The following is a 23,913-nucleotide window of genomic DNA, read 5'->3' as shown; positions in this document are numbered from 1 at the left end:
AATGCAACATAAAAACAGATATTTACATTGAAACGTGACTACAATGTTAGTAGCTACGAGATTCTGTAAAAAAGGAAAACGACTCTGTAACATGAAGAGTTGAGGTGCAAAGATTGAAAATTGTTCACAATGGCAGCAACAGGACAGAATATGTGTAACACGTTGGCAATCTTGGTGTTGTAACAACTGCTGACCTTCAAATTAACCATTCGTCTCATTAGTTCATTACCAACATTTGCATTAGTTAGTGTGGATGATGGTGTGAAATGAAAATCATTTTCTCACACTTATTCCTGTGGGATTCATCAGTCTGCTCACAAATCTCAGGTGATTAGAGAAATCAATGTTATATTACACAAATCCAGACCATAATTGCATCATCACCTCCACAACTGGACAAACAACTCATCAACATATTGGTCATTTTAAGCTTTCTTTTTTTAAACCACATCTGACATCTAGCCTACGAGTCCAGGGCTCCAACTTTAAAGACTCACACTGTGCCTTGGCCATTAGCACTACTGAATTTCTTTTTATTTACTTGTTTCGTGTTTTAGCACCATACACCAAATAAAAAATATCCCTCACAATAATCAGCACTGCACTGTTACGCTGACGTACAAAGAGTTTTAATATTTATATTTCTGTCTTGATAAGCACAGCCCCCCACAGGACCTGACGGTGACGCTCGGGACTCCTCCAGGTCTTTTTAAACTCTGGCAAAGCGTTAAGTTCTTCCTGCAGACCACATGAACCACGCATTATTTCACAGTCACAGACTGAGTAAGAAGCCAGTGAGAACAACAGTGAGCAGATGTGTAATGTTAGTATTATTTTTCCATGAATGAACAGCCTGAGCTCCTACACGCTGATGGTGAGTCATATTTTGGACCTGTGTACTTCTAAAGGGTCTTTGGGTGCCGCCGCCAGGAAGCTGTTAGGTAACTGCATTGGTTTATATTAATAGTGTTTGCCCATGACACATGACAAGAACGGCGCACAAAATGACTCAGAGAATCACACGTAAACCATCCCACAGTCCAATACATCCGTATTCCCCTACACTTCAAGTATAAGTGCTGATACAAACAGCAAAAACAACCTCAGAGAATAAAACTTCTTAGATTTTACCGCTTTTATCCAAAGTCACCATCTGAAGGATCTCACTGAAGACTCATCAATTCCCAAACAGGAGATATTATATTATAGTCTCTGAGACAGTTTACATTTAAAGCTTTTAACTATAATAACTTCACAATGATGAGACTGCACCAGTCAAAGACAGCAATGAAATACAGCATTATCTCTCATCTGGGGGGTGAATAAGTTTCACTAATCACTAGCTAGTCAGCTCACTAACTCTGGGGAGGTATAATATCACACCTTGTAAATAATCGGTCAGAAGATGTGGGCTTTGAAGTACTGAGAACATAGCAGACAACTATATTTCCCAAAATGCTTCTCTCTCATGAAATACTGTTTTACCATCTATACCAATAAAAAGGTTTATATGAGACAGTGAAAGGAGAGCGTGTCTTATGAGCCATGAAATGCAGACAGAGGGAGCCAAGTGAGAATAGTTTGATTACATATGGACAGTTATGAGATGCCAATAGTCAACAGGCCTCAGTTCAACCAACATAGTCATCTTCGAGTAACAGCTGAGAGCTCTGCTAACACTGTTGATCCTTGTGAGGAAGACTCAAAGGAAGATAAAAATGTGGTGCTATTACACTTCATACACAGTACAGTACAGTAATTTAGCATTTAATAATTGCTTTACTTAAATAACTGCTGCGAGGAAAATATAGATTGAGATAATGAACATCTGGAGAAACAGGCTCCACCCAGCAGTTTGTGAAAAAAGTGTTTGGTTAATGAAACCCAGAAACCCTTCTGTTGTGGGGATCTCTTAGAACCAAATGTATTTTTATGAAACAGAACAAACTGGGGTGATTCATAATCTCCAGAATCACAGAGATAATCACAGAAGTCATGGAATTTGCTATGCGCAGTGTGCACAGGGGTGCTTCTATGCAAGTACATTTCACTGTGGGTGTACCACATGTGACAAATAAAGACTCTTGAACTTGAACACAAACCAAGAACACAGGAAATATTTCAATGGCGCTTTAGCTGTACATACTCATGAACACCCTCAATACTCTCAAAGGGCTGCAAAGAGATGCTGATTGGACGCTCAGCAGCATCATATCTTTATAAGGCCACGGGGATCAGGGCACACAAACTTGCAGGATGTTGAGGAGGTGCAGAGATGAATGCCTTGTCGGAAAGGCTAAATCTCCTTTATACCTCTGGCTGCTACCAACTCCCACCTCAATTTGGGGGAGGTTGGAGATAAGCCCAAACGGCACCCTCTCTGGGGCAGACTAATTTATCCACCGGCTACAGGCTTCCAGAGAGCCCTGAGCTGCTTTCCCTGCTGGCATTCTGTGTGTGTATGTTTACAACAAAATAAAACATTGAGATCTGTCATAAAAATACCCAGGAGAAAACTAAAATGAACTGTTTTATATGCACATAACTCGTTTTGTTTTTGATTCTTACTTGACCTATGAATTCAGATTAAATTTACTCAAAAACATCCCCATGATTAAGTGAGTACCTGAATTAGCTGCCTAATTTAATGTGAGGGAACCTGATGTGTGAAAATGCTCATTTATTTCTAGGTTTTCAGACTAAGGCCTGGCAGGTTGTGGTCAAAGTAAGTGGCAGCGGCAATAAGAGCCAGTTGTGTCCTCTAAATGCTAACGGAAAGGTCCTTCTATGGTTCCTCTCTTATCTCCTTACTAAAGGTTACTAAAATACAGTAGCACAGTACAATAATTTATTGAGTTTCCAACACTGATCTTAAATGTCAGCTCATTTCTAAAAGACTTCATATTTTAATCTTAATAAATTTCCATCCTTCAGTCATCTCACTCATGCTGCAATCTGTAGTTTACTTGCACACTGACAAGTGATGTATTTCAGAATAAAATCCCTTTATCTGCCAATATATACAGAGCTAATAAACTAAAGTTTGTTAGAAAACAGATCCCTCTCTGTTGGATGTAAAGAGCTTCTTCTTTACTATGAAATTGTGTTTTTATTTCTCATTGTGCTCATTTAAATCTCATTAAAGAAAAATGTTAATAATTAATAGGAAGAATGAGCAACAACACAACAAAGGCTCCTGACAACCGTTATGGAAGATTGGAGTTAAATGCACACTGCGACACACAGACATATGGGGAATTAGAGCCAATGCATCAAGACAGCCACCCCTGGAACTGTTTTAATCCTCCATGGCCATATTTGTAAGCAAAGAGCCAATCCACCCAGCTGCTGTTGATGTTCTGGTCAGTCTTCTACAGTCAGGTTCAAAAGTCTCTTTCCAGAATGGGCAGTAGTCTCTTCCTGCACGAGTAAATGAAATTCAAGCCACTTTGTGCTTTAAAATGTTTGACTCATGAATGTATGATTACCAGAAAGCGGCCCTGACCTTTAACCTAACCCCCATCTCCCACACACACACACACACACACTTACTTTATGACATGAGCGGTCACGTTTCAGATTCATGTGTGTCACAGTGAAGTACGTCTCCTCTTTCAAACCTGATCTGCACTTGTTATCCGATTCAACTGCAGCAGCTGAGTTGTGGGAACATCTTGTTCCCCCAGTGCATCATGGGAATTCGATTGATGCAGCGGTATGTCTTCACATTGTCAATACAGACCCCCACACCGTGGATGTGAGTGTGTTGAGATGTGATTGGGGGGGGGGGGGTTAAGACCTGATTACATAGACAGTCTCTCCCTGTCGCTATGGTAACCTGTTGACATACTGTGGTGTCTGGAGGGTTTTAATGGCTTGTCACGGCCACGAGAGCAAAACAGCAGCGAGGCATCAACACTTGGAGCCTTACTGTCACAATCTACAGGGGAGAGGAAATCTGACATCCGTTTACTGCAGGTTACGGGGGCTTCGCTGCTGTGTATGATATAAAAGTCTATCTCTGAGGGGAACAAGTGCACAACATCAACGGCTGCGTCTCTACACACTCATTTTTGGCTTTTAGTGAGAGAATAGCTTGATTTTAAGGCTCTCGAGTCTTTTCTACCATATTTTTAAACTCAGTACACCTACATGAAGGTGATTGTACGAGTTTATGAATAAAAATACTATACATAAGAACACAGAGTCATTTAGCTGTGAAATGCAGATGTGCGTTTTAAAAGTTGGTTGATACAAACAGTTGTACTGCCACCTTCTGGAAACTGGATTTCATTATTCCATACATTGGCATTAAATTGACAGAAGAGGATTAATTCAGTGATCATATCAGACTGAATGGACGTAAATGTTTTGAAATCTCTTGTTTATATTTTTACTATTCTTTTTCTTGCACTGTCTGTGTAGATATATATTGTAGAAAAGCTAATTCATTCTTTTAAAATGTTCACTTTTGTTCAGATTGATTGTGTTTGGGAAGAATTTGTGAAAAAGTAAAAATGTATCCAATTATAAGTACAATAAAAACAGAATGAATAACTGACCCTTTTTGATTTTTTCACACCCTCAGGACATCAAATGGCATTTGAACAGTCATCCCTTCTTCAGGTTTTGGCTCTGAGTTTCAAGACTAAATTAGCTGTGTGAAAAGTCAGCTGGGCCACACCTGCTGACCTTTAACACAACCCCACCCACGTTAATCTTCATCACTGCAGTGAAATACTCAGAGCAGTTGTTTCAGAGCTACCTTTGTCAAAACAGGTGGATGATTCCGGACATTTCTATGAATGAAGAAGAAATAAACAGAAATAAAATGAAGCATTAAGAGAGTTATTCTAAACAGATACATTAGAATTAGGCAGAGCATTGCACCATCTGAAAACAGTAATGGTTGAAATTCAAATCTGGATTTATTGAAAACATTTTTTTTTAATCCATCACCAAATACTTTTGAATATCTTCAGGATAAAACATGTTACATTGGTGAAAATACTGTTATGTTAATAGAGCAAAATAAAACACAGCATACTGGGGTGGAGCAGGAATACACCACCACACATTCAGATTTAACAAAGTGAATTAGTAAATAAAGTTAATTATCTTGTCTCAATAGAACAGTCAGATTTATTCAAGATGCTGCATTCATTAAATTCTTTTCAGTCCTTCAGGGAGCTCTGAAAAAGAAGGTCCCAGTCAATCTACACTCAGCTTTTATGATACGAGTTGGAAAATAGGAGCCGAACAGTCCAGAAACAAATCAGTGGTCCAGCTGCCATGGACTCCACCCCTCACTTCCAGGAGCCGGACTTCCCTTTGGCACCGCGGGAGGTCTTGGATGCTTTGGAGCCCCTCTGGTGGTCGCTGACTCGGTTTCGGAGCACATAGATGTCGTACTTCTGCCTCTTGAGCTTTTCGGCCAGCTCAAACTTCTCGGCGTGCAGCTGGTGGAGCCACTGCCAGAGGTCCTGCGCCTTCTCCACCAGCTTCTCCTGGCTCAGGTGGTCGATGTTGAGTGGCTTCCTGCGCTCCATCAAGGCCTTCTTCTTCTCCTCTCGCGCCGTCAGCTTCTTGCCCTTCTTCTGGTCCACCTTCTGCAGGTAGCCACCAAAGGACTTGTTGGTGAATATCATCTTCTTTTTGGCTTCCTCCTCAGCACGCAGTTTGGCCGCCTCCTCCTCACGCCTCGCCCTCTCTTCAGCCAGCCGGGCTTGGCGTTCTCGCTCCTGCTCGGCACGGACACGTTGCTGTTCGGCTCTGTCAGAGCGGCGACGCTCAATGCGGTTACGCAGTGCCACCAGCTCGTCCTCCTCCTTCTGACGGTTGGAGAAATGCAGCTCGATTAGAGACTGGAGATCGTTGTAGTCCTTCTCCAGTCTCTTGCGGTGGAGGTCATCGAAATCCACCTTCTCTCCATCCGGGAGCTTTGGAGGAGCAATATTTGGAACATAAATTGTCTTATGTCGCGGTTTGGACTCTTCTTCATGCTCATCTTCTTCAGCATGCTCTTCCTTCTTCTCTGCATCAACATACGTCAGCTCCTCCTCTTCTTCCACTTCTTCCTCCTCAATCACCTCCTCCTCTTCTTCCTCTTGTTCATATTCCTCTACAATTTCCTCTGTGTCTGACATGCTGATGGCTCAGGGGCTATCCAGGGAAGACAGAGGGATGTACACCAAGACCAGCTGGTGTCTCGCACTGATGACTGGGGTGTTGGGTGTGTAGCTGGAGGGGTTTTTAAGTGTTTGCCCTGACCATGTGACCGGAGACTAACCACAGTCTCCAGCACACGGGTCAGCAACAGGGCAAATTTTGAGACAGATGGAAAAGTCTATTTTCTCCTTCACCAAGTCTTGTCAGTCACATACACACCCCCACTTATCCCCTAAAGATGCCCCTGCTGTGCTCCTCATTCCTTTGTAAGGACAAGATGAGAGACTATTTCAGATTCACAACAGATGCACACACACACACTTGTGCTTTCCAGTCCCACAAAGCAGCACATAGTATCATCCACAACAAATAGCATCCATAGATTTAAAGGCTCTCTGTGACGTCTGCAATGACAAGAGAGACTATGAGGCTGAAATATAGAGCATAAACAAGAAAAGGCACCACGGCTCCTTTCTAAATGTTGGATTGCTACAATGAGCTGTTTATGAATCACACAAATGTAATCAGAATTTTGGGAACTTGCAAAGCCATCATGATAGTTTAAAAGCCACTGTCGAAAAGTATTTGGTCTTTAAGAATGTCCATTAACAAAGTAAACTGTAATCTTTAAAGTACATCAGAGCCTGCAAGGATTTTAATGATGGGAAGTAACAGCTGTCACATTTTCCTAATCAAGCTAATACCTAGGTATTAACTCAATTAACACCAAACAAAAATTACTGAAATAATTTTTATTTTAAGCTAAAAAATAACCAAGAGTAAAAAAAGTGAAAAGCCACATTTACACCCATTTTTTTCCTGCAAATAAATATGTTTTGATTTATCTAGTCATCTTTGTAGTAAGCCAACAGTTTTTCCTTTAAAGATGAAGGACACTTAAAGATAGATAGGCGCCACCAAAGAGCTTCAACAAGAAGAATGACGTACAAGACGAGCTTTCCTGGTCCTGCCTTGTTTCCACTTTGGAATGCAATGAAAACATTCTTGCTATTTGAGGCTCTGGATTAAAGCAGATTAAAGTGTAATTGCTTCCATGGGGCAACATTTAAATACTGATGTCAAGAATTTTGATGACAAGAATTGGTGGAAAAGGACAAATGTCGTTTTTAGAGGATGAGGTAACTGGCAAGCACAGACAGGTGCTACGAATAATCAGAGATGTCCAGTTAAATGGCTGTGTGCAACTCCTTAGAAACAAACCGTTGTGCGTTATTATACTGTAACACATTGTCTCCACGGGCTTGTTTGTCAGTCTTATTATAGATCTTCTAGAGCTCATACTGAGTGGGGGTAATTGTGGCCTTAGAGGGCCACAAAACAAGTCTCAAAGCCTGTAGAGTGTCCCATGGCTCCCTCATCCCAGAGTAGACTGAGCGCCAGTAAAACATGCCTGTGCACAACATGAGGACAGCAGGTGGCCCCAGTATAATCAAGGCGCCGTTGGCTGCCGGTGGCAAGAGACAACTGTGTCCATCAGCAAAGAAAGGCAACAAATGACAGGGACTGTAAATAGCTACGCCTTCTGCGGCTTAACTCTTAAAATGAACCGATAGAAACATAAAAACACTCCTGTATGAGCCACTCCTCCTTCTCAGCTTCACTCACTCAGATAAGTCTTCTCTTGTGTCTGTAGTTCATGAAAGTAGCAGATACACTTTAAGAGGCAACCATGCAGTGACCTCATGTGTCCAACACTAAACATTACAGTTAAGTGTTTGCCAATGTTGCTGTATTTGGCAACACTGTCAGTTTTGTGCCACACTGACAAATATTTACCCTTACATATTATCTTACACACGCACTTTTAACATTTCCAAACAGAACAGCTTGATGGTTATATCCCGAGGGTCTTGTTGTGCATTTTGTTTCTTATTTTCAGCACATCGCTGAGAGAATTATTCTAAACATGGATACAAAAATTAGGAACTAAAAATAAGTGCTCACCCATTACAGCTTGCAGCAGCCTGTAGCTCCTGTCTCTTTTTCAGTTTCCTTGTGTGCTGACAAAATAAAAACAGAAGACACGTTAAGCATTTCAAAGTACCTGATTGAGTGCAAGTTTCATGTAATTTTTCAGTCATTTTAAAACAAAAATCTCAATATCTCCCTCTGGATTACAGTAGAATATATAAACAAATGAAATAAATGAAAAGGAATCGGAAAAGTACCTCCAAATTGAACTTAAGCCTTCAGTATTTATTTACATTCCGGCCCTGTTTGTGTTAAATGGAAATGGATAAAGAAACATATCTTCATTTCGTTTGCCAATGTAAGTTAAAGTCTGTGAAATAAATAAGTGGCAGAGCTGAGATAAAAGCATCTCGAAATAAAGTGATTTTAAAACCCCATAAACCGTTGTTAAGTTGTTGTTTAGTTGTTTAAACAACGTTAAATAAGTTATTTTTGAGTTAATTGATAATTATCCACAACATTACCGCTAAGCTAAAGAAGATAAGGTAGCATGCCATTGTTAGCATGTTTTTACCTTCTTACCTGCGCCGTGAATATTTTAAATTTTAGATTTTATCCTCGTCGTTCAAGTCCAAACATAATTCCAGACATTATTTCTTTATTTTAACGACGTCCACCTTTTTCGTTTATTCAACTTTTAAGCTACCTGTGGCTTTAAAATTGCCCGGTGGGTGGGGCTACGTGCCGAAAACCGGAAGCGCGGAGTCACGTGTGTCTCATGTGTTTCCCCCGTAGCTCCGCCCAGCAGCCCTGCTCTTGTTATGAAAGCGGATATTCTCAGCTGTTTCTCCAGTTTTAGGTAATTTATCCCGTTTTATTCACTCCTGCCGTGCAAACATCCACTTCCGGGTCGTTGTCGGAGCCTGATCGTTTAACCTGCCACAGGATTTGTTTGTGTTTTTTTGTGTACTCGGTTGTGATCTGACAGCGTTGTGACACAAAACACATACACACACACATAAATAACAACCTGGGTTCACATGTGAAAAGAAGATGGGACACACTGTTCCCCGTGGAAAATGAGGACAATCCCTGTTTCACATTTTTATTAAGATATGCATGTGAATTATCCACACGTGTTTTTGAGCCAAACAGTTTGAAGCTGTGGTAAACTCTAAAAATGTATATTCTATGTATATTTTTAATGCTAAAAAATTTAAGGATATTACCTGTGAAATCACTCTGAAGTTAAACCAACTCTGTGGATCTCATGTTGTAGTACATGAATGTTTTAAAGATTTTTAATAGAAGATAGAAGGACTACAGCTTGCTTCCCCAAAAATGTATTTTCTGAAGTAATTTTCTGGTTTCTTGGTAGTGAGAGTAATATTTTTTTTTTGGTTTTGAGCGGTAGGTTGGATATAACAAGCAATGAGATTGTCGTCTTTCACAGCTGCACTAGATCAAAGAGTATTTTGATTAATCAGGATTTACTCGTGCCCGTTCACTCTGTAATTAGATCTTTCTTGTTCTTTGTTCTCCAGATTGACTGTGAACAATGCTTCGAGTCACCACTGCCTCCCTGTGCTCGTACTGTCCCAGGATAAGGCTGCTGCTGTCTCCCTCTGTCTCGGCGTCCACCGTGACCTCTCAGAGCAAAAGACTGGAAAACCAGCACACGGTTAATGCTCTCTATGAGCTGTCAGTGGACATCCAGAAGGTGCGCAAGCTGAAAGCCTGGGTCCTGTCTGAGAGCTCTGCCTATGTGCCTGAAACCGCTGATCTGCTGAGGGACATGGGTGCAGACACGACAGCGATCGCCCGGATCTTGGAAACTCACCCCGAGGCCGTCCTGTGTCGGCCCGAGGATGTGGCCGCCCAGAGGGACCTTTGGGTGTCTGTGTGCCCCAACAAGCGTGAGCTAATGAGCATCATTGAGAAGTTCCCAGCCTCCTTCTTCACCTTAACTCACCATAGCAACCAGCAGGCCAACATCCTGTACCTCCAGAGCCTTCGCCTTAGCAAGCGGATCATCGGTAAACTGATGGCAAGCGCCCCGCAGAGCTTCTGTCGACCTGTGGAGCGCAACCAGGAGGTCATCCACACTCTGAGGGAAACCTACCTGGACTTGGGTGGCGATGAGGGAAACTTGCGTGTTTGGCTGCAGAAGCTGCTCAGCCAGAACCCGTACATCCTGCTGCGGCCTGCTGAGGCCTGGAGGGACAGTCTGGGCTTCCTGAGGGAGCAGGGCTTCACTACAGAGGAGCTTCTGAACCTGGTGTCCAGCCTCAGAGCCTCCATTTCTGAGCTGCAGCCTGAAGCCATGCGGCAGGCGCTGCTCTACATTGAGGGGGTGCTCGCCTGCTCACAGGATGAACTCAAGCAAATAGTGATCCGCTGCCCGGCCATATTGTACTACTCCTTGCCCATTCTGGTGGGGCGGTTCCAGGGGTTGATGGACGTTGGAGTGAGCATGGAGCAGGTGAAGGAATCTCCAAACGTGCTGGAGCTCACCACACAAATTGTGCTTTACCGCATCCAGAAGTTGGCTTCCTATGGGTACGATGTACGCGCCGGCAGTTTGGATGTTATTGTGGGCACCAAGAAGGACTTTGAGATGAGTTATGGCAAACTGCACCTCAGACAGCAAAGGCCACTCTTCAACCCTGTAGCTCCCCTCAGATCTGCTGAGGAGTGAATGTCAGAAAACATACGTTTTAAAAGTTATTTACCCCTGAATTCAAGAAAAGCCTCACCTCTTTGACTAAAACCTCCAGCAATACTTGAAGCACTGAGGACAAGTCGACATATTTTGACTGTGGCCTTCATCATGGTCTGTTGTTTTGATGCAGAGAGCTCTTCTGAGTATACGATGCAATAACTGTTTTAAGATTTTCTGTTAAATAAGACTTACTGTTCTAATGAAAGAACTGATTGTCAAAACTGAAGACAACAGATGAAAAATAAATTTCAGCATGTTTAAGAGAATTTCTTTGTTCAGCGTCATAAATCCTGCATCATGGAAACAGCAAGCTAATCAAAGTAATCCACACATCTCTCTCTCCAGCAACACTTTACAGATCCTCAAGGGGAAATTGGACATGTAATCCGTCTGCATCCTAATCAGATGTCCAAATCTCACTTGGCTCACCTAAAGCCTTTTGTATGTGCCCAGAGGTCATGACCTTCAGAGAGGGTTGGAACAAAGATCAACAGAGCTCCTTAAACAGCTCGGTTCAACATCCACATGACTGATCCGTCTATCTCCTCCATCTTAGTCTCACTAACCTACAAAACACCGAGATACTCGAACCTGCTCAGAGTCCAGAACATACTAATTTCTATTTTACAAAAACCGAAGCACTGTGAAGCTTATTTAACATTTGAACACCAAAGAACAGGTTGAGACCGTTTGTATATTTAAGCCAGCTTTAATGAAACAAGCACAATGAGAGGGAACAAGAAGCGAATGAAGCGGTGCTCTCCAGTGGTACATTTATTAGGAATTACACGGGGTGGGGGGGGCACCATGATATGAATGCATCGTTATTATCATCAGCTTGTCAAAGACCACAGATGAGGGTGATGAGTTGATAGTTAACGTGATACTGATAGCACCTCTACAGTGGTGAGGAATAAAAAGAGCCAACTCAAATAGATGACCAAAACACTTCTGATGACAGATTCATCGAACGGCTTAGGAAGTCGGGTAAAAGAGGACAGAATTAGCAGATACAAGATTTCTCACTGTAGGTTCCTTTTTTTTTTTTTTTTTTTTTTTTTTTTTTTTAGAATGGACGGTCTATAAATGCTTTAATTTTTATTGGAAATTTTCAAAAAAAGAAAGAAACCCATCCACAATGATTTCTCATATCAAAAATATATCAATGGGTCTATGGCTACACAAAGAGAAAACACACATACAATATCCAAATATGTACAGGTTGTATGTGAGCTGTAATTAGCAAATTCATTATATACACAAGGACTTTAGTCCCAGCATTATTAACCCAAAGATGAGCACAGTGTAGCAGCCGCTCCAGTGCTCACACACTGGTCAGGTCATGGAGTCCACCAGGTAACATACAGTCCGATTACTTAAGAAACTTTACTTTTGTGAATGAATGTGTTTACTGACAGGTTTGTATGCTCCTCCTGAGGGTGTGTGATCATGCAACTGTGTAGTGCTTTAATAAAAAATGTAAGTCTTAGCATCCACTCTGTGCTGGCAGGTCTGCAGAAAACACCTGTGTGGAGAGAAAAAGGGAGATCAAGATATTTATGTTTGCAGTTTTTGAAGATTTGCGATTTCAAAAGGAAAAAAAGCAACTAAGACATTATGAGGACATATTGACAACATCAAAAATAAAGATTGCTTTCAGATTCAATTTTAGTGTTTCTCGTAAATTCATACAAAATTCATTCAATATAAACTTAAACATGGACTATGCAAATGATCATTACTGCTTTTTGTTTTTAGAACAATTATTTTTCCCACGATCCTCATTTATCCACATCTTTACTGTAATTCAATGAGTGGAAGCACCAAAAACAGCAGCATGTATGAAATTTTACGATGGAAATGCGTTATTGTTACATTTCCAACTCACCTTTCTAGTGACTGCTCTGCCTCTGGACTTTGGAGCTTTTGCTGCTTCCACTGTCCTCCCGGTGCCGTTTGCCGCTGGTGTTAGCGGCGGAGTGATGTTCAGGCCCTGAAAACACAGCAGCAGACTTTTACAATAAAAATAATAAAAGAGTATAAATCTGGAGCTCAACAAGCTTGAAAGAAGAAGAAAAGAGAATTAATCAGTGAAACAACTGCAGTCTGAAAGTACATCGGTGCTCACCTTTCTGGATGACGGGAGCAGGAATCTGCTGGCTGCCTTGAGTGTAACACATCATACTGGAGCTGGTTCCTGCATAACCTGGAACTACAGAGCAAAATTCAAAGCTTAGCAGAGCTATTAACTGGGCCATTTACTGGAGGAGAAAAATGCGTAGAGGCTGCAGGTCCCCCACCCTGTTGATGGATGCCAATGCTGCTTTGCGGCTCGTCCTGCAGGTACATCATGACACCACTTTGCCAGTCACCCTGGGAGTGAACTGGCATCTGATAGCCTGCATAAAAACAAAACACAGTTCTTCAGAAATATGACACAAGTGCAGAGAAAAGTAAAATCATTAAGTTTGAGGAGGACGAGTCAAAGGAAGTCCTCTGTTACTGACCAGATGCAGCTGCAGCATCATGTGTTGTGTCGACATGGAATCCCATCACATCTGACGACATTTCACTGCCGCAGTTGCCGTTACCGTTGGAGTTGGAGGGAACTGTAGCCAAAAGGCCTGCCGACACAGAGAACCACCAGCAGTCTCAGAACAAAATACAGCGACTTCAAATCATTTATTAACTTTTGAGGGTCTGATGAATCTCAGAACTTTTGCTACACATAACTTAGACCACAGCCCAAGTTCCCTGAACAGGTTTATTTCCCTCTAAATAGCTAAATGATTCTAGTCATTCCGGTACCAGAGGGAAGAAGGGAAGAAATACAATTCAGATGATCTTATTCCTTTCCTGCCTCCTAATACTATTAAAGATGTTTGTGAAAAAGAGTGAAGCATCTTTACCGAGGCCTCTGTAACAGGAGAGCTGCTGGTAGATCTGTTTCATCCGCTCGATGTTGAGGCGGCTGGCTTCTGCGTGATGCACCATGGGCTTTGGGTAATGCATGCCGATAATACATTTGGCAGCCTTCTGCACGCTCTCCGGGGCGTTCCAGGGGTCATAAATATACTTGGCTGGAAACCCTCTGAGAATGGGCAGGTAGCGCCTGAGTGAGGAGAGGAGAAACGCTTTATTGAGAAAGTAGCATGTTAGAATATATTTGTCGGACAAGCTGAAAGTTCTCAGATCTCAGCCAGCAGTGAATTATGAGCCCACAGCACCACAGCATATCAGGCACTTGAAAGCTAACTCACTGGCACTTACACAGGCATCCCGTGAGCAGATGACGACAACTCACCGAATGTAATCTCCGTTGGGGTCTGTGCGTCGGCCAAAGCCCACGGGGCAGTAGCAGTGGAAGAACTGCTGGAAGAAAGAGCTGCAGGAGAGCCACATCCAGCTGCCAGCGTTCACACTCCAGTCTGCATCCAGCAGCAGCTCCTCAAACACCTTACCGGGAAAAAAAAAAACATACATGGACCAGATGGAAAATTCCAAACGTCCAGATATATTTGTGACATACAAAGAACTGAATAAATCATCTGATCCTGTTGATCAGCGTGGTCTACCTTCATGCCCTCCTCCCAGCTGATCCACAGGTCTCCTCTGGTCAGGAAACAGGCTACGGCGTGCCGGGCCAGGTGGTGAATCCAGCCTTCCTGCCTCAGTTGCGTCATGATGGCGTCAATCCAGGGGAAACCGGTGCGACCCTCCGCCCACTTGGCCAGCGCCTCGGGGTTGCGGTCCCAGGGGATCTGAACGCAGATGGGGTTACTCTCCATCTTGTCGAAGCATGGGTTGTTGGTGGCTGCTGTGTAGAAGAACTCGCGCCACAGCAGCTGACCGTAGAGCGACAGAGGAGGGGAGCTGTTCTTCTTCACCTGGTGGGGTCAAAGAGGTGGCACATTCATGTTAGAAGATAATAATCCTTCATTAGTCCCGACAGACAAGTAACCTTTAAGCACCAAATGAGACAGAATACCACTTAAAATGTCAAACTGAATACAATCAAACACTAACTGGCAGACTGTATATTTACAATAAAGGATGCAGCTTTTCTCTGCAAAGACAAACTCATTTACTTAACTTCTGCATCGTCACGGCCAAAATGAGTCATCGTCTAAAGGTGCTGACTCTCTGACTTCATTTGTGGGTGGAACTGCTGCTATTTATATTACTGTGTTCACTTCATCAAAACATTAAAGCAGCAATGCAGAAAGTTTCGTTCCTCAATAAAACTTGACTTAATATTTCCAGAAGCATCGCACACAGGAGGAAGTGGCGCCGTCAGATTAAGACTGCAGATATTTCGCCTCATTATAAAGCAAACTGTGACTGAAACATGTAGCTTATCTGGGTATTTTTCCATCACAGCTTATTCTTTATTCTGTGTTTTGGTTACACAAACAGTTTCCTGATTTTCTGACTGCCTTTAAACTCCCCATTTGACAGATCATAGCATATTCATGGCTGCATGACAGATGAGTCCGTCCGTGAACCGGATCTGCGGTTGATGTCGGGAGGTGCTTTTAACTTGGTTTCTCTCAGAACATGTTTTCTCCATGTCAAAAAACTTTTCTAAGCAAAACTGGACAGGCTGACACACAGTTTAAACATTTATTCAGCCTAGGAACTCTAAAGTTCATCTCAAACACAATACGACTCACACTTTCAAAAATATAAACAGGATTTTCACATAATACGGTAGCTCATCTGGTCCAGATGGACCCAGAGCGGTTTGATGACGTACCTTCCTGTAGAGATCGGTGAGTTTGAAGTAGAAGAGGCGACAGGAGAGGCAGCCGAAGCGCAAGTAAGGGCTGAGGCCCGTCGGGCTGGCGAGCAGCGAGTTGGCGTTCATTCTGGGACGCTCGAAGTTGGCAACCCATGCCTGGTGACGAGAGAGAGAAATGATCGGACATGAAGATGCACTTATAGCGCAGAGTCATGTCAAAAAACCCACTTCTATCTATTTAAAAAGTTCCAAATGTAGGTTATTCTTTGCTCTTCTGGTTCAGACTGACCTTCCTCTCCAGGTGCCTCTCCAGTCGTGTGAGGGCTTCAGTTTCTCCCCCCGGCCACACGGCTGAGGACAGACCCTCGGTATCAAATCCTGCAGGGAGGACATTTAAAAAACATCTTAAAATTCAGCCCAGTCTGCATTAACCCCATCATTACTGTGAGCTCCTGACTCACCAAGCTCCTCCAGGGAGGGGACCCCAAATCTGTCGTCGTGGTCTTCGGACAGCGGCGTCATGCATTTCCCCATGATCTCAGCTGTGATGGACTCTGCAGGCACCTCCACTGCGTCCATGCGACTGATGAGGGTCTGGAACCGCTTGTAGGTAAGAGGGGACTGACCCCCATTTAACTCTATGATCCTGCAGGGGAGGAGCACCAACAGGGTCAAGAAGCTCACAGACGAAGCTCAGGTCTCATGCCATTGCTGGTTTTTCTGATGGATTTAACGCCGTCGTCAGGGTGACAGAAACTCACTTGTCCAGGTCATAGAGTGTGTGGGAGGTGCGAACTGTCACCTCCACTCCAGCCTCAGAGGCCAGCTTCTTAATGGCGGCATCACGTTCTTTCCCAAAGGGCTCGGAGTCGTACTCATAAGACAGGCGAGTAATCTTCCACTCCTGGAGGAAGGCGGATTAAAAGGATAAAATGAAGTGAGATACAGGAGGAGAATGTTTAGGGTTCGAATGCTGGTGCTCTGAAATGAGCACGTCACCTTGAAAAGTCTGGGAAAGACATCAGTGGGTTGGCCTCGTATCACAAACAGACGGGAGTTGAGCTTACGGAGGCTGGAGTCCAAGTCCTCAAGACTCTGCAGTAAGAACCTGCAGGATGACGGAGAATAAAATGTGGTTCAAACATGTACGAGACTCAAAGATAAGTCCCGACGACATTCACTGGGGAAAAAAAGAACATCGTGTTTTCTTGCAATCAAAGTTTGAGAGGGAAACATTTGAAAAGCAATATGACTCTGGTTTGGACTGGAAAACGAGCCAAAGGCAGAACCAAAGAGCAGCTCTGACTCAACACACTCCTTGATATGCAGATTTATGCAGCAAAGCGCAGAAAAATCTACTCAAGACCGAGACACAGTAGGAAATACAATATCGCTGACAAGTCAGTGACCTAATTCAACAAATTCAGCAGCTGCTTCCGCCTACTTGAAAATGACACACAGATGAAATGTAAATATTTATATGCTGCTCCGACGCAACTGGTTCTTCCTCTCTACTCATCACAGTCTAATGAAGACACATGCAGTTTCTAAAAAATGTTAAAATTCTTATTATATTTAGATCTTTTTCAAAGGCGAGCCTTTGTTTGGCATCTCAGTGATGCAAAAGTAGCAGCTCACATCTTAGTAAATGTTCGACGGGGAGTTAAAACACATCAACCTGCAGAGCCCAAGGATAAACAATCTGTGGCTGAGTGGGATAATGTCAGTAAGCCCCCTTAACCACAGTGAAGGAGCCCATTTGTGGTAAATGTGTCACAGCTGGTTAGATAACAAAGCCACAGGCAGGACAAACTGGGAACTGGACATTCTGGACAAAAAATAAAAATAAAAAATAACAAAGTGATAAAGGCAAATACTCCCTCATCACAGAACACCGTACGTAACAGACCATGCCGGCTCCGTGTCATTCATTTTAACAATGTCGCAGTTTGTCCAGTTTAAATAGTTTGTGGTTCAGGTTTTTGCCATAAAGATCAGATATACCGTCAAATTATTTCCACGCAGATGAATTATCTCACTTTATGATTCTATAACTCTGAAAACCACAGGAGGCTCATGTCTCACACCGACAATGTATCTGTAATATATTAAGCAAATGAATCCAGAAAACCACCAGGAGAGAATTTGTTAATATAACAAGTCATTAAATCTTTTCTACTTCAATTATGCAGATTTAATTAGATACAAAAAGACTTTCAGAGTTTAATATCCACCCGCTGAGTTGAATCTCTCATGACGAATGAAAAAAATAAGCGTTTTCTATTAAATACTGTGAATTTATTTCAGACGATGACATCTCTGCTTGAGGACTGCAAATGTCCTGTTATGTAAACTGTAATTAACATTTTTTTCATATGACAATGAAATTATCCCCCCGCCAACAACAACAACTAACTGCCCCTCCACAGGATGTCTCCAACCAGCAGTGAGGCGAAGTGTAAGAAAAATTATTTTCCTTCTGGGCGTCACTTTTCTTCTCTGTGGCTCCGCTCGTTTTCCACTTTGCATGAATTAAGAAGCCTGACCAGGTCACTTCGCCGAGGACACGGAAAAACAGCCCAGCATTTCTATTGTCCTTCAGTTTCTTTATTACCAGCTGCAACAACTTTCAAGGAACAGCCTGGATTTTGCTCTCCACACTGATGTGCATCTCGTTTGTGTGGACAAAGCAAAGCCCCGAGTTCATCCTTCAGGCTGAATCATGCAGAGAGTGGATGAGTCAACTGATCTGTCTCCTCTGGAGTTTAATCATCACAGTATGTGATCGCCAGCGAACAAGAAGAGACTGAGCGACAGGAGGAAACATGACCCAATATTTCATCATGGCGTCTTTGTGTTTGATTTTCCAACAAAGTGGTAATTATTAAGTGTTATTACAGCAAGCAAACACACACACAAGCATCCAAACAGAGCAGCAGTAACCTGGCGTGTCCCTTGCTGTTGCCATAGCAACCAAAGTTCGGAGGTGGAAGCCTCCTGTGCCATCCAGCCCTAATTACATCTTGTACTGATATGATTAGCAGGTGTGTGTGTGTGTGTGTTTGTGTTGTGAGTGCACTGTTAAAAATGCTTTTATTGCCAAAGCGTAAAGACCAGAGTGTCTCACGAAGGCCGTCGTTTTGCTGTCATACCTGGATTTTAGTGGATTCTGTGACAGTTTTGGAGGAAGCAGAGCAGCCGGATCAACTTACCCTTCAACCAGCATCACCTCAAAAAGTGTCACAGTTTGTTTTAAAGGAGACCCAATCAATGAACATTTCTGCACTGCAAATCTTTTTTTGAGAAAATATGCTAATATTCTGAGATACCGGGGTTTTGATCTTCATGAGCTGTAGCCATCAAAGCGAATAAATGTTTCTGCGCACTGTGAGACCATTTTCCTTCAGGGCACCAGTTTTTAGACTCCTCCAAATGAGCTAAAACAAAATCAGAGATCAAGTAAAACCTGACAGTTGGAGCAGAAAAGCGCACAGCGAGGCCTCGAGCTATGTTCATGCTTTGAATTGAAGTGAAAGGCGAAACTAATAATGTTAACTTCACCCTTCTGCAATAATCTGCCAGGGCACACAAAGTTGTCTAAAATCAAAACCGGGCCTGCTGAAATTATTACCCAGCTCATACCACTCTTTAATATCATTATATAATCAAGAGTATAGATACAGCCATAACAGAGAATTGTAACTGAGACAAACTAAGCAAAATTATTTCTAAAAGAAAAATAAAAACGTTCCTAATTTTTATGGAGTTCTTATCGACAAGCATTTCTGCGGATATTTCTGATGAATATTACCACCACCAATATTAATCAACACGTTTCTCGAATTTACTATAGAATTCAAGTTTAGTACAATGAACTTGACTTCCTGCATGTCAACATGATAGACTTCCACTTTTGATAATGATCATGTGGAGTGAAAGGTTTCCTATTTTAAACATCTAGGAAGTGTTTTGTTGGTTAAACTGAGCATGAATGATTTGTTACCAGGAACGCCCTGCTCCACTTTTTAACAGTCACACTGTAAACATTCACATATGGAAGCAGTTGAAACCGCAGTCTTACATCTCTGCTCAGATTTACACTGCTGGTCGAGGGATTGAGCTGCAGGTCAGTCACGACGTTAGCTGCTCCTCACTGAGGTCAGTGCAGCTCAGCAAAGCCGGACTCAGAACATCTGACCCCAAAGGAGAAGCTTAATCTACCTTCATCTGAGGTGTTTACTGCAGAAAAAAAGTCATGTGTCTGTTATTATTTCTCCCTGACCCCCCCCCTCCTCCATGAGAGGGGAACTGCTGCTGTCCTCCTACTTGTTATAAACACTCTATTATACAGCAAATTCACACTAATTACATCCTCATGATCTTTTTTTTTTTTTTAATAAGTAGTAGTAAAGGTCTTTGATGATCACAGGCCACCCAGTTTAACTCACTCATCAGCCTGAAGCTCAAACTGTTGAAAGAGATATCAGATTGGAGCAGCGTCGTTGGGATTAGTGCTCACAGTTGTGCTGCTCGTCACAGATAGCTGGAGTCTGATGCAGCGGCAGGGGAGCAAAAGTAGGTCAAAGACACAAGAGGCACGGAAGGTTTACAACTAACACACTGACCTACTTGAGCCCTGCGTGGAGGTGTGGGCGCGGGCGGGAGGGAGGAAGGAAAATTATTGTGATTATATCATCAGGTTTTGACCCGCCTCGCTGGCTCTGGATCACCCACAGGATCTCAAGGACAGACAGAGAGGCTCATTTCGACACAAATGACAAGTACCTGTGCAGGAACAGGCTGCAACTCACAGAGACTGCAGGCTATCAAACAGCTCATGGCCTTCAGCACAATCCTCTCCCTGCATCAGCAAATCACTTTTTCTTGCTTTGTGTAAAATAGTCACTCAGCTCACAAATTTAGATGTCTGCTCCAATAAATCAATACTGGTGCTTTTCTGTAGATTCTGCCATGAAGCTAAATCTTCATTTGTAGACAAATTCACAAAGAAATCTTTAAATAAATAAAAAATAAGAAAAGAAATGTTATTATTTCACCAGGCTGGCCACATCTGTTTTTTCCCGTTTTCTAAATGGATGAAGGGCTTATCTTCCTTTACATGTCAGATATGAGCGGTAAGAATGAAACAAAGGGAATGAATGACATACTGAGAGACCTGCATGTGAGCTCTGCATGCCTCCTGGCTGCTGTTATACAACTGTGGAAGCATAACATGGATGCTCCGTAATAGGCGCGCCTTCTTCCAGTGACGGCATGGGACCACAACCCAAACCAGAGTGCTCAGCAGGAGAGTAAAGCTTTCCACACAGAGGCAGTTATGTAGCTGACGACAGTGCACAGCCATGGGACAGCGCTGCACAACTATCTGGGTCACACATCCAGCTGGGAGGGAAAAGGGACCGACTGTTTGTTTTGTCTGAGAAAACTTTCCACGTAACACTGAAGGTTAACGGCGGATGGATGACGGATACAGAGAAGGATGGAGTCAGCGGTTTATAAGTTGGCAAACAGTCGGCCAAACTCAACGGTCTGAGCTCTTATCGCTGTCACATTAGGCCGTAAAGCTTCATATACTCATTAGTATCAGGAGAGTGAAACAGCCTGATCCTGTCTGACACTCAGACTAATCTCACACACTTCAGTCTGCAGATCAGCGAACGTAAGCTATGAGGAGCAGCCAGTTCACCAAAGAAATCACTAACAATCTGATGTAACTTCGACCTCCACGGTCCAGTAACCAGTCCCATCGCAGCGGGGGTCCGTTATGAGCTCGGGACCCTCAACAGGAGAGAGTTCCGGGACTGACATGTTCAGCCACAAAGCATTACATAAAAATCACATTATAGCATGAAGAATGAAGACTGCAATCCATTTTGACAATAATTACAGACTGCTCCCTGCTGCACTGTAATTATTGGTGAGGTGACGGTCAACACACCAAAATACTGTTTACCAATTTGAGGTCTTACTCTCTTTTGGATGAGAAAGAAAAGTAATGTTATAAATTAGATGTAATGTCAGGGCCCATTATTTATTTAGTTTGATTTTAATTATGGATCTGAATGTATAATTGATGTTTCTTCTGCACTTGATGTTTATTTTAATGGTTACTATAGTTTTTTGTACAACAAACATCTGAGGGTGTCACGGCGGAGAGTGCAAACCAATCAGATTAGAAGAGAACAATGTATATTAATAATGTCATACATTACCGACGCACATCATTTATAATGTAATTTAACTGGAATAACTCACCTTGGATGTGAAACTAAACTCATGTGACATACCAAACAGGGCAGAATTAAGAAATCTCCACAGTCTGCCACACGCATGAAGCTGTGAATGACTGGAAACACTTGACCAGCGCCAATATTCAAAAAACTGAACACAAAATAATGAAGCAGTTGCATCAGCCTTGGCCTCTGCAGCATGAAACAGAACTCTTGTGACATCCAGAGAATTAAAGTGATGAGCAGGCTGTGCCAACGCATCATCATCAGCGTTGGTCCAGAGCCAGTACAGTAAGAATATGATGGGGTCTTCCAGGCCGGCCCAGTCTGTCAGCTCATACTGGTTACTTTCACATTTTGCTCTCATCATTTGGGAGAAAAAGTGCATCACAAGGTGACACTTACAAGCTGTTCAGATTTCAAAGATATTAAAGATGTGTGTGTGTGTGTGTGTGTGTGTGTGTGTGTGTGTGTGTGTGTGTGTGTGGGGGGGGGGGGGGGGGGGCTGGTAGCTGATGCTGTCTCACCTCCACCTGTTGATCCCAACGTTGGACGATCCGGCGAACCAGGGGTCGAGGATGTAGATGCAGCGGACGGTGTCCGCTCCCTGCAGAGATTCCTTGAGGGACGGGTTGTCGTGGAGCCGCAAGCCCTTCCTGAACCAGTGGATCGTATTAATGACCATTACTCAACTGGACGAGTCCTTTTTTTTGGCCTTTTTGAATGATCAAGAGTCCTTTCAGAGCTCACTCCACTTTTTTTTTTTTTTTTTATTTATATATATCAAAAGGGAGGAAAAACAAGGCCACTGGAGATCCAAAATGAAGAGAAGTCCTTTGTTTGTTTTTTAGTTCTCAGTAAGGTGGTCCAACTTTTTTTTTTTTTTTAAATTAGCCTTGCTCTAAAAGAACCTTTTCCATAATGGTAAAGAATTTATAAGCCGACAGCTGCTGAACCATTTGGACACAAGCGTGGAGCTCGCTGCCGACCCGGCGGGCGTTAGGACCCGGCTCTCCGTGCCGCCTCGGCCCGGCGTGTTGTATAACTTGTTTTTCTGAATGTAGTAACAAAAATAAAATAAAATAATGAGAATAATAACAAACACGCTTAAATAATCCACGTACTAAAACGCCCGAGTGAGCCGAGCTGTGACGAACACACCGGAGCGCTGCGGAGGCAGGTGGCGGCCTCAGGACACGGTGGCACCGCGGACACCGGGAGGGCTGGTTATGTAAAAATTTATTCTAACTGCGATTTCTGTCCGATTCTCCGTCCGGACTCACGTCAAAAGCCGCTCTCGGTTCCGTGTGGCCCGTCTCCCTCGCTGCAGGGCGGATGTTTTGAGTGGCTATTTCAGAAAAATTTCCCCGACGTCAACGAATAGACGCTCGTCCGCCTCGCCGCACCTTCGCTCGAGACTCCGCCCACCGGAGACGCGCCCGGCTGGGCGGGCCGTGATTGGTCCGATCGGGCTGCGTGCGTTTGTCGGCGTGGTCACGTTTCTGCAGCGTGCTCCGTCTGACCCGGACTGGGGGGACCGGGACCGACACATGTGGGATCCGAACCGAGCTGTGATGCCTAAAAATATCCGAGTCAGGGCGAGTTCAGACGGAACTCAGCTCCACCGGTTGGACCGCAGCTTTAACTTCAACAAACCAGCAGATGTTGTGTTAAAAACAACAACATTGTTTCTTTAGGGACATAAACACAGACACACACGTTATGTAACGAGCATCAGCATAATTAAGGAACCCGTAAGTTCATCATGTGCACTGTTCTGTCACAGCTCTCATCTTAAATACTAAAACAAATCTGTCTTTGCTGTTTTGAGTTGATTCATGTTTCTTATTCTTTTTTTTTTATCATGTTGTGTTGTCTTATTATAAAAAGTGTAAGAAAATCAACATCTGGATTATTGCTGTTATTCTTACTATAATTAGAATAGAACAGGAATGATAAATATTCCTATTTTAGATTTTTAGATAGATAGATGGCTCATGCGTCACAATAATCTCTTACATAAAATGTGCTGTAATTATGTAAGAGAAGAACTGCTGTTTTGGACGGTGAGGAGAGAAGCTGGATTTGGCCACTAGGTG

The 23,913-nt window shown here is 43.0% G+C and overlaps 3 protein-coding genes across 14 annotated transcripts; 1 reads left to right on the top strand and 2 right to left on the bottom strand.

The window, feature by feature from the left end:
- Window positions 1–4,988: 4,988 nt before the first annotated feature.
- On the bottom strand, window positions 4,989–6,207 carry tnnt2c (troponin T2c, cardiac). 12 transcript variants are annotated; one of them, XM_029495003.1, is made up of 2 exons: window positions 5,911–6,207; window positions 4,989–5,793 (listed from the first exon to the last, which is right to left on the bottom strand). In XM_029495003.1, the coding sequence occupies exons 1-2, from the start codon at window positions 6,144–6,146 to the stop codon at window positions 5,307–5,309; spliced, it is 723 nt and encodes a 240-aa protein (XP_029350863.1). In that variant the 5' UTR covers window positions 6,147–6,207; the 3' UTR covers window positions 4,989–5,306. The 12 variants fall into 12 exon arrangements, with proteins under 12 accessions (XP_029350863.1, XP_029350855.1, XP_029350854.1 ...); XM_029494995.1 differs by having other exon boundaries at window positions 4,989–5,990; window positions 6,045–6,207; XM_029494994.1 differs by having other exon boundaries at window positions 4,989–6,032; window positions 6,072–6,146.
- A 2,681-nt stretch (window positions 6,208–8,888) lies between these two features.
- Window positions 8,889–11,068, top strand: LOC115037037 (transcription termination factor 2, mitochondrial-like). Its single transcript, XM_029495500.1, has 2 exons — window positions 8,889–8,959; window positions 9,645–11,068. Exon 2 carries the CDS (start codon window positions 9,659–9,661, stop codon window positions 10,796–10,798), a length of 1,140 nt encoding a protein of 379 aa, XP_029351360.1. The 5' UTR covers window positions 8,889–8,959; window positions 9,645–9,658; the 3' UTR covers window positions 10,799–11,068.
- Window positions 11,069–11,858: 790 nt separating this feature from the next.
- Window positions 11,859–23,232, bottom strand: LOC115036534 (cryptochrome-1-like). The gene is made up of 14 exons (XM_029494727.1): window positions 22,342–23,232; window positions 16,563–16,671; window positions 16,325–16,467; window positions 16,025–16,209; window positions 15,853–15,941; window positions 15,579–15,719; window positions 14,398–14,709; window positions 14,127–14,278; window positions 13,732–13,934; window positions 13,330–13,446; window positions 13,123–13,221; window positions 12,951–13,034; window positions 12,711–12,815; window positions 11,859–12,347 (listed from the first exon to the last, which is right to left on the bottom strand). The coding sequence occupies exons 1-13, from the start codon at window positions 22,497–22,499 to the stop codon at window positions 12,715–12,717; spliced, it is 1,893 nt and encodes a 630-aa protein (XP_029350587.1). The 5' UTR covers window positions 22,500–23,232; the 3' UTR covers window positions 11,859–12,347; window positions 12,711–12,714.
- Window positions 23,233–23,913: the final 681 nt, after the last annotated feature.

The sequence above is a fragment of the Echeneis naucrates genome, chromosome 23 (assembly GCF_900963305.1).
Source record: "Echeneis naucrates chromosome 23, fEcheNa1.1, whole genome shotgun sequence".
In the NCBI taxonomy this organism is placed as follows: domain Eukaryota; kingdom Metazoa; phylum Chordata; class Actinopteri; order Carangiformes; family Echeneidae; genus Echeneis; species Echeneis naucrates.
Note: the sequence above shows the minus strand (reverse complement) of the source record. Positions and strands in the feature narration are given on the sequence as shown.

What these genes read in the sequence shown, in the direction of transcription:
- tnnt2c (XM_029494992.1), bottom strand. Translation starts at nt 6,146, where the DNA reads ATGTCAGACACAGAGGAAATTGTAGAGGAATATGAACAAGAGGAAGAA.
- LOC115037037 (XM_029495500.1), top strand. Translation starts at nt 9,659, where the DNA reads ATGCTTCGAGTCACCACTGCCTCCCTGTGCTCGTACTGTCCCAGGATA.
- LOC115036534 (XM_029494727.1), bottom strand. Translation starts at nt 22,499, where the DNA reads ATGGTCATTAATACGATCCACTGGTTCAGGAAGGGCTTGCGGCTCCAC. An exon ending in TCTTTCCCAGACTTTTCAAG is followed by an intron (nt 16,468 to 16,562) that starts GTGACGTGCTCA and finishes GCCTTCCTCCAG; the next exon opens with GAGTGGAAGATTACTCGCCT. An exon ending in CCCCTCCCTGGAGGAGCTTG is followed by an intron (nt 15,942 to 16,024) that starts GTGAGTCAGGAG and finishes TCCTCCCTGCAG; the next exon opens with GATTTGATACCGAGGGTCTG.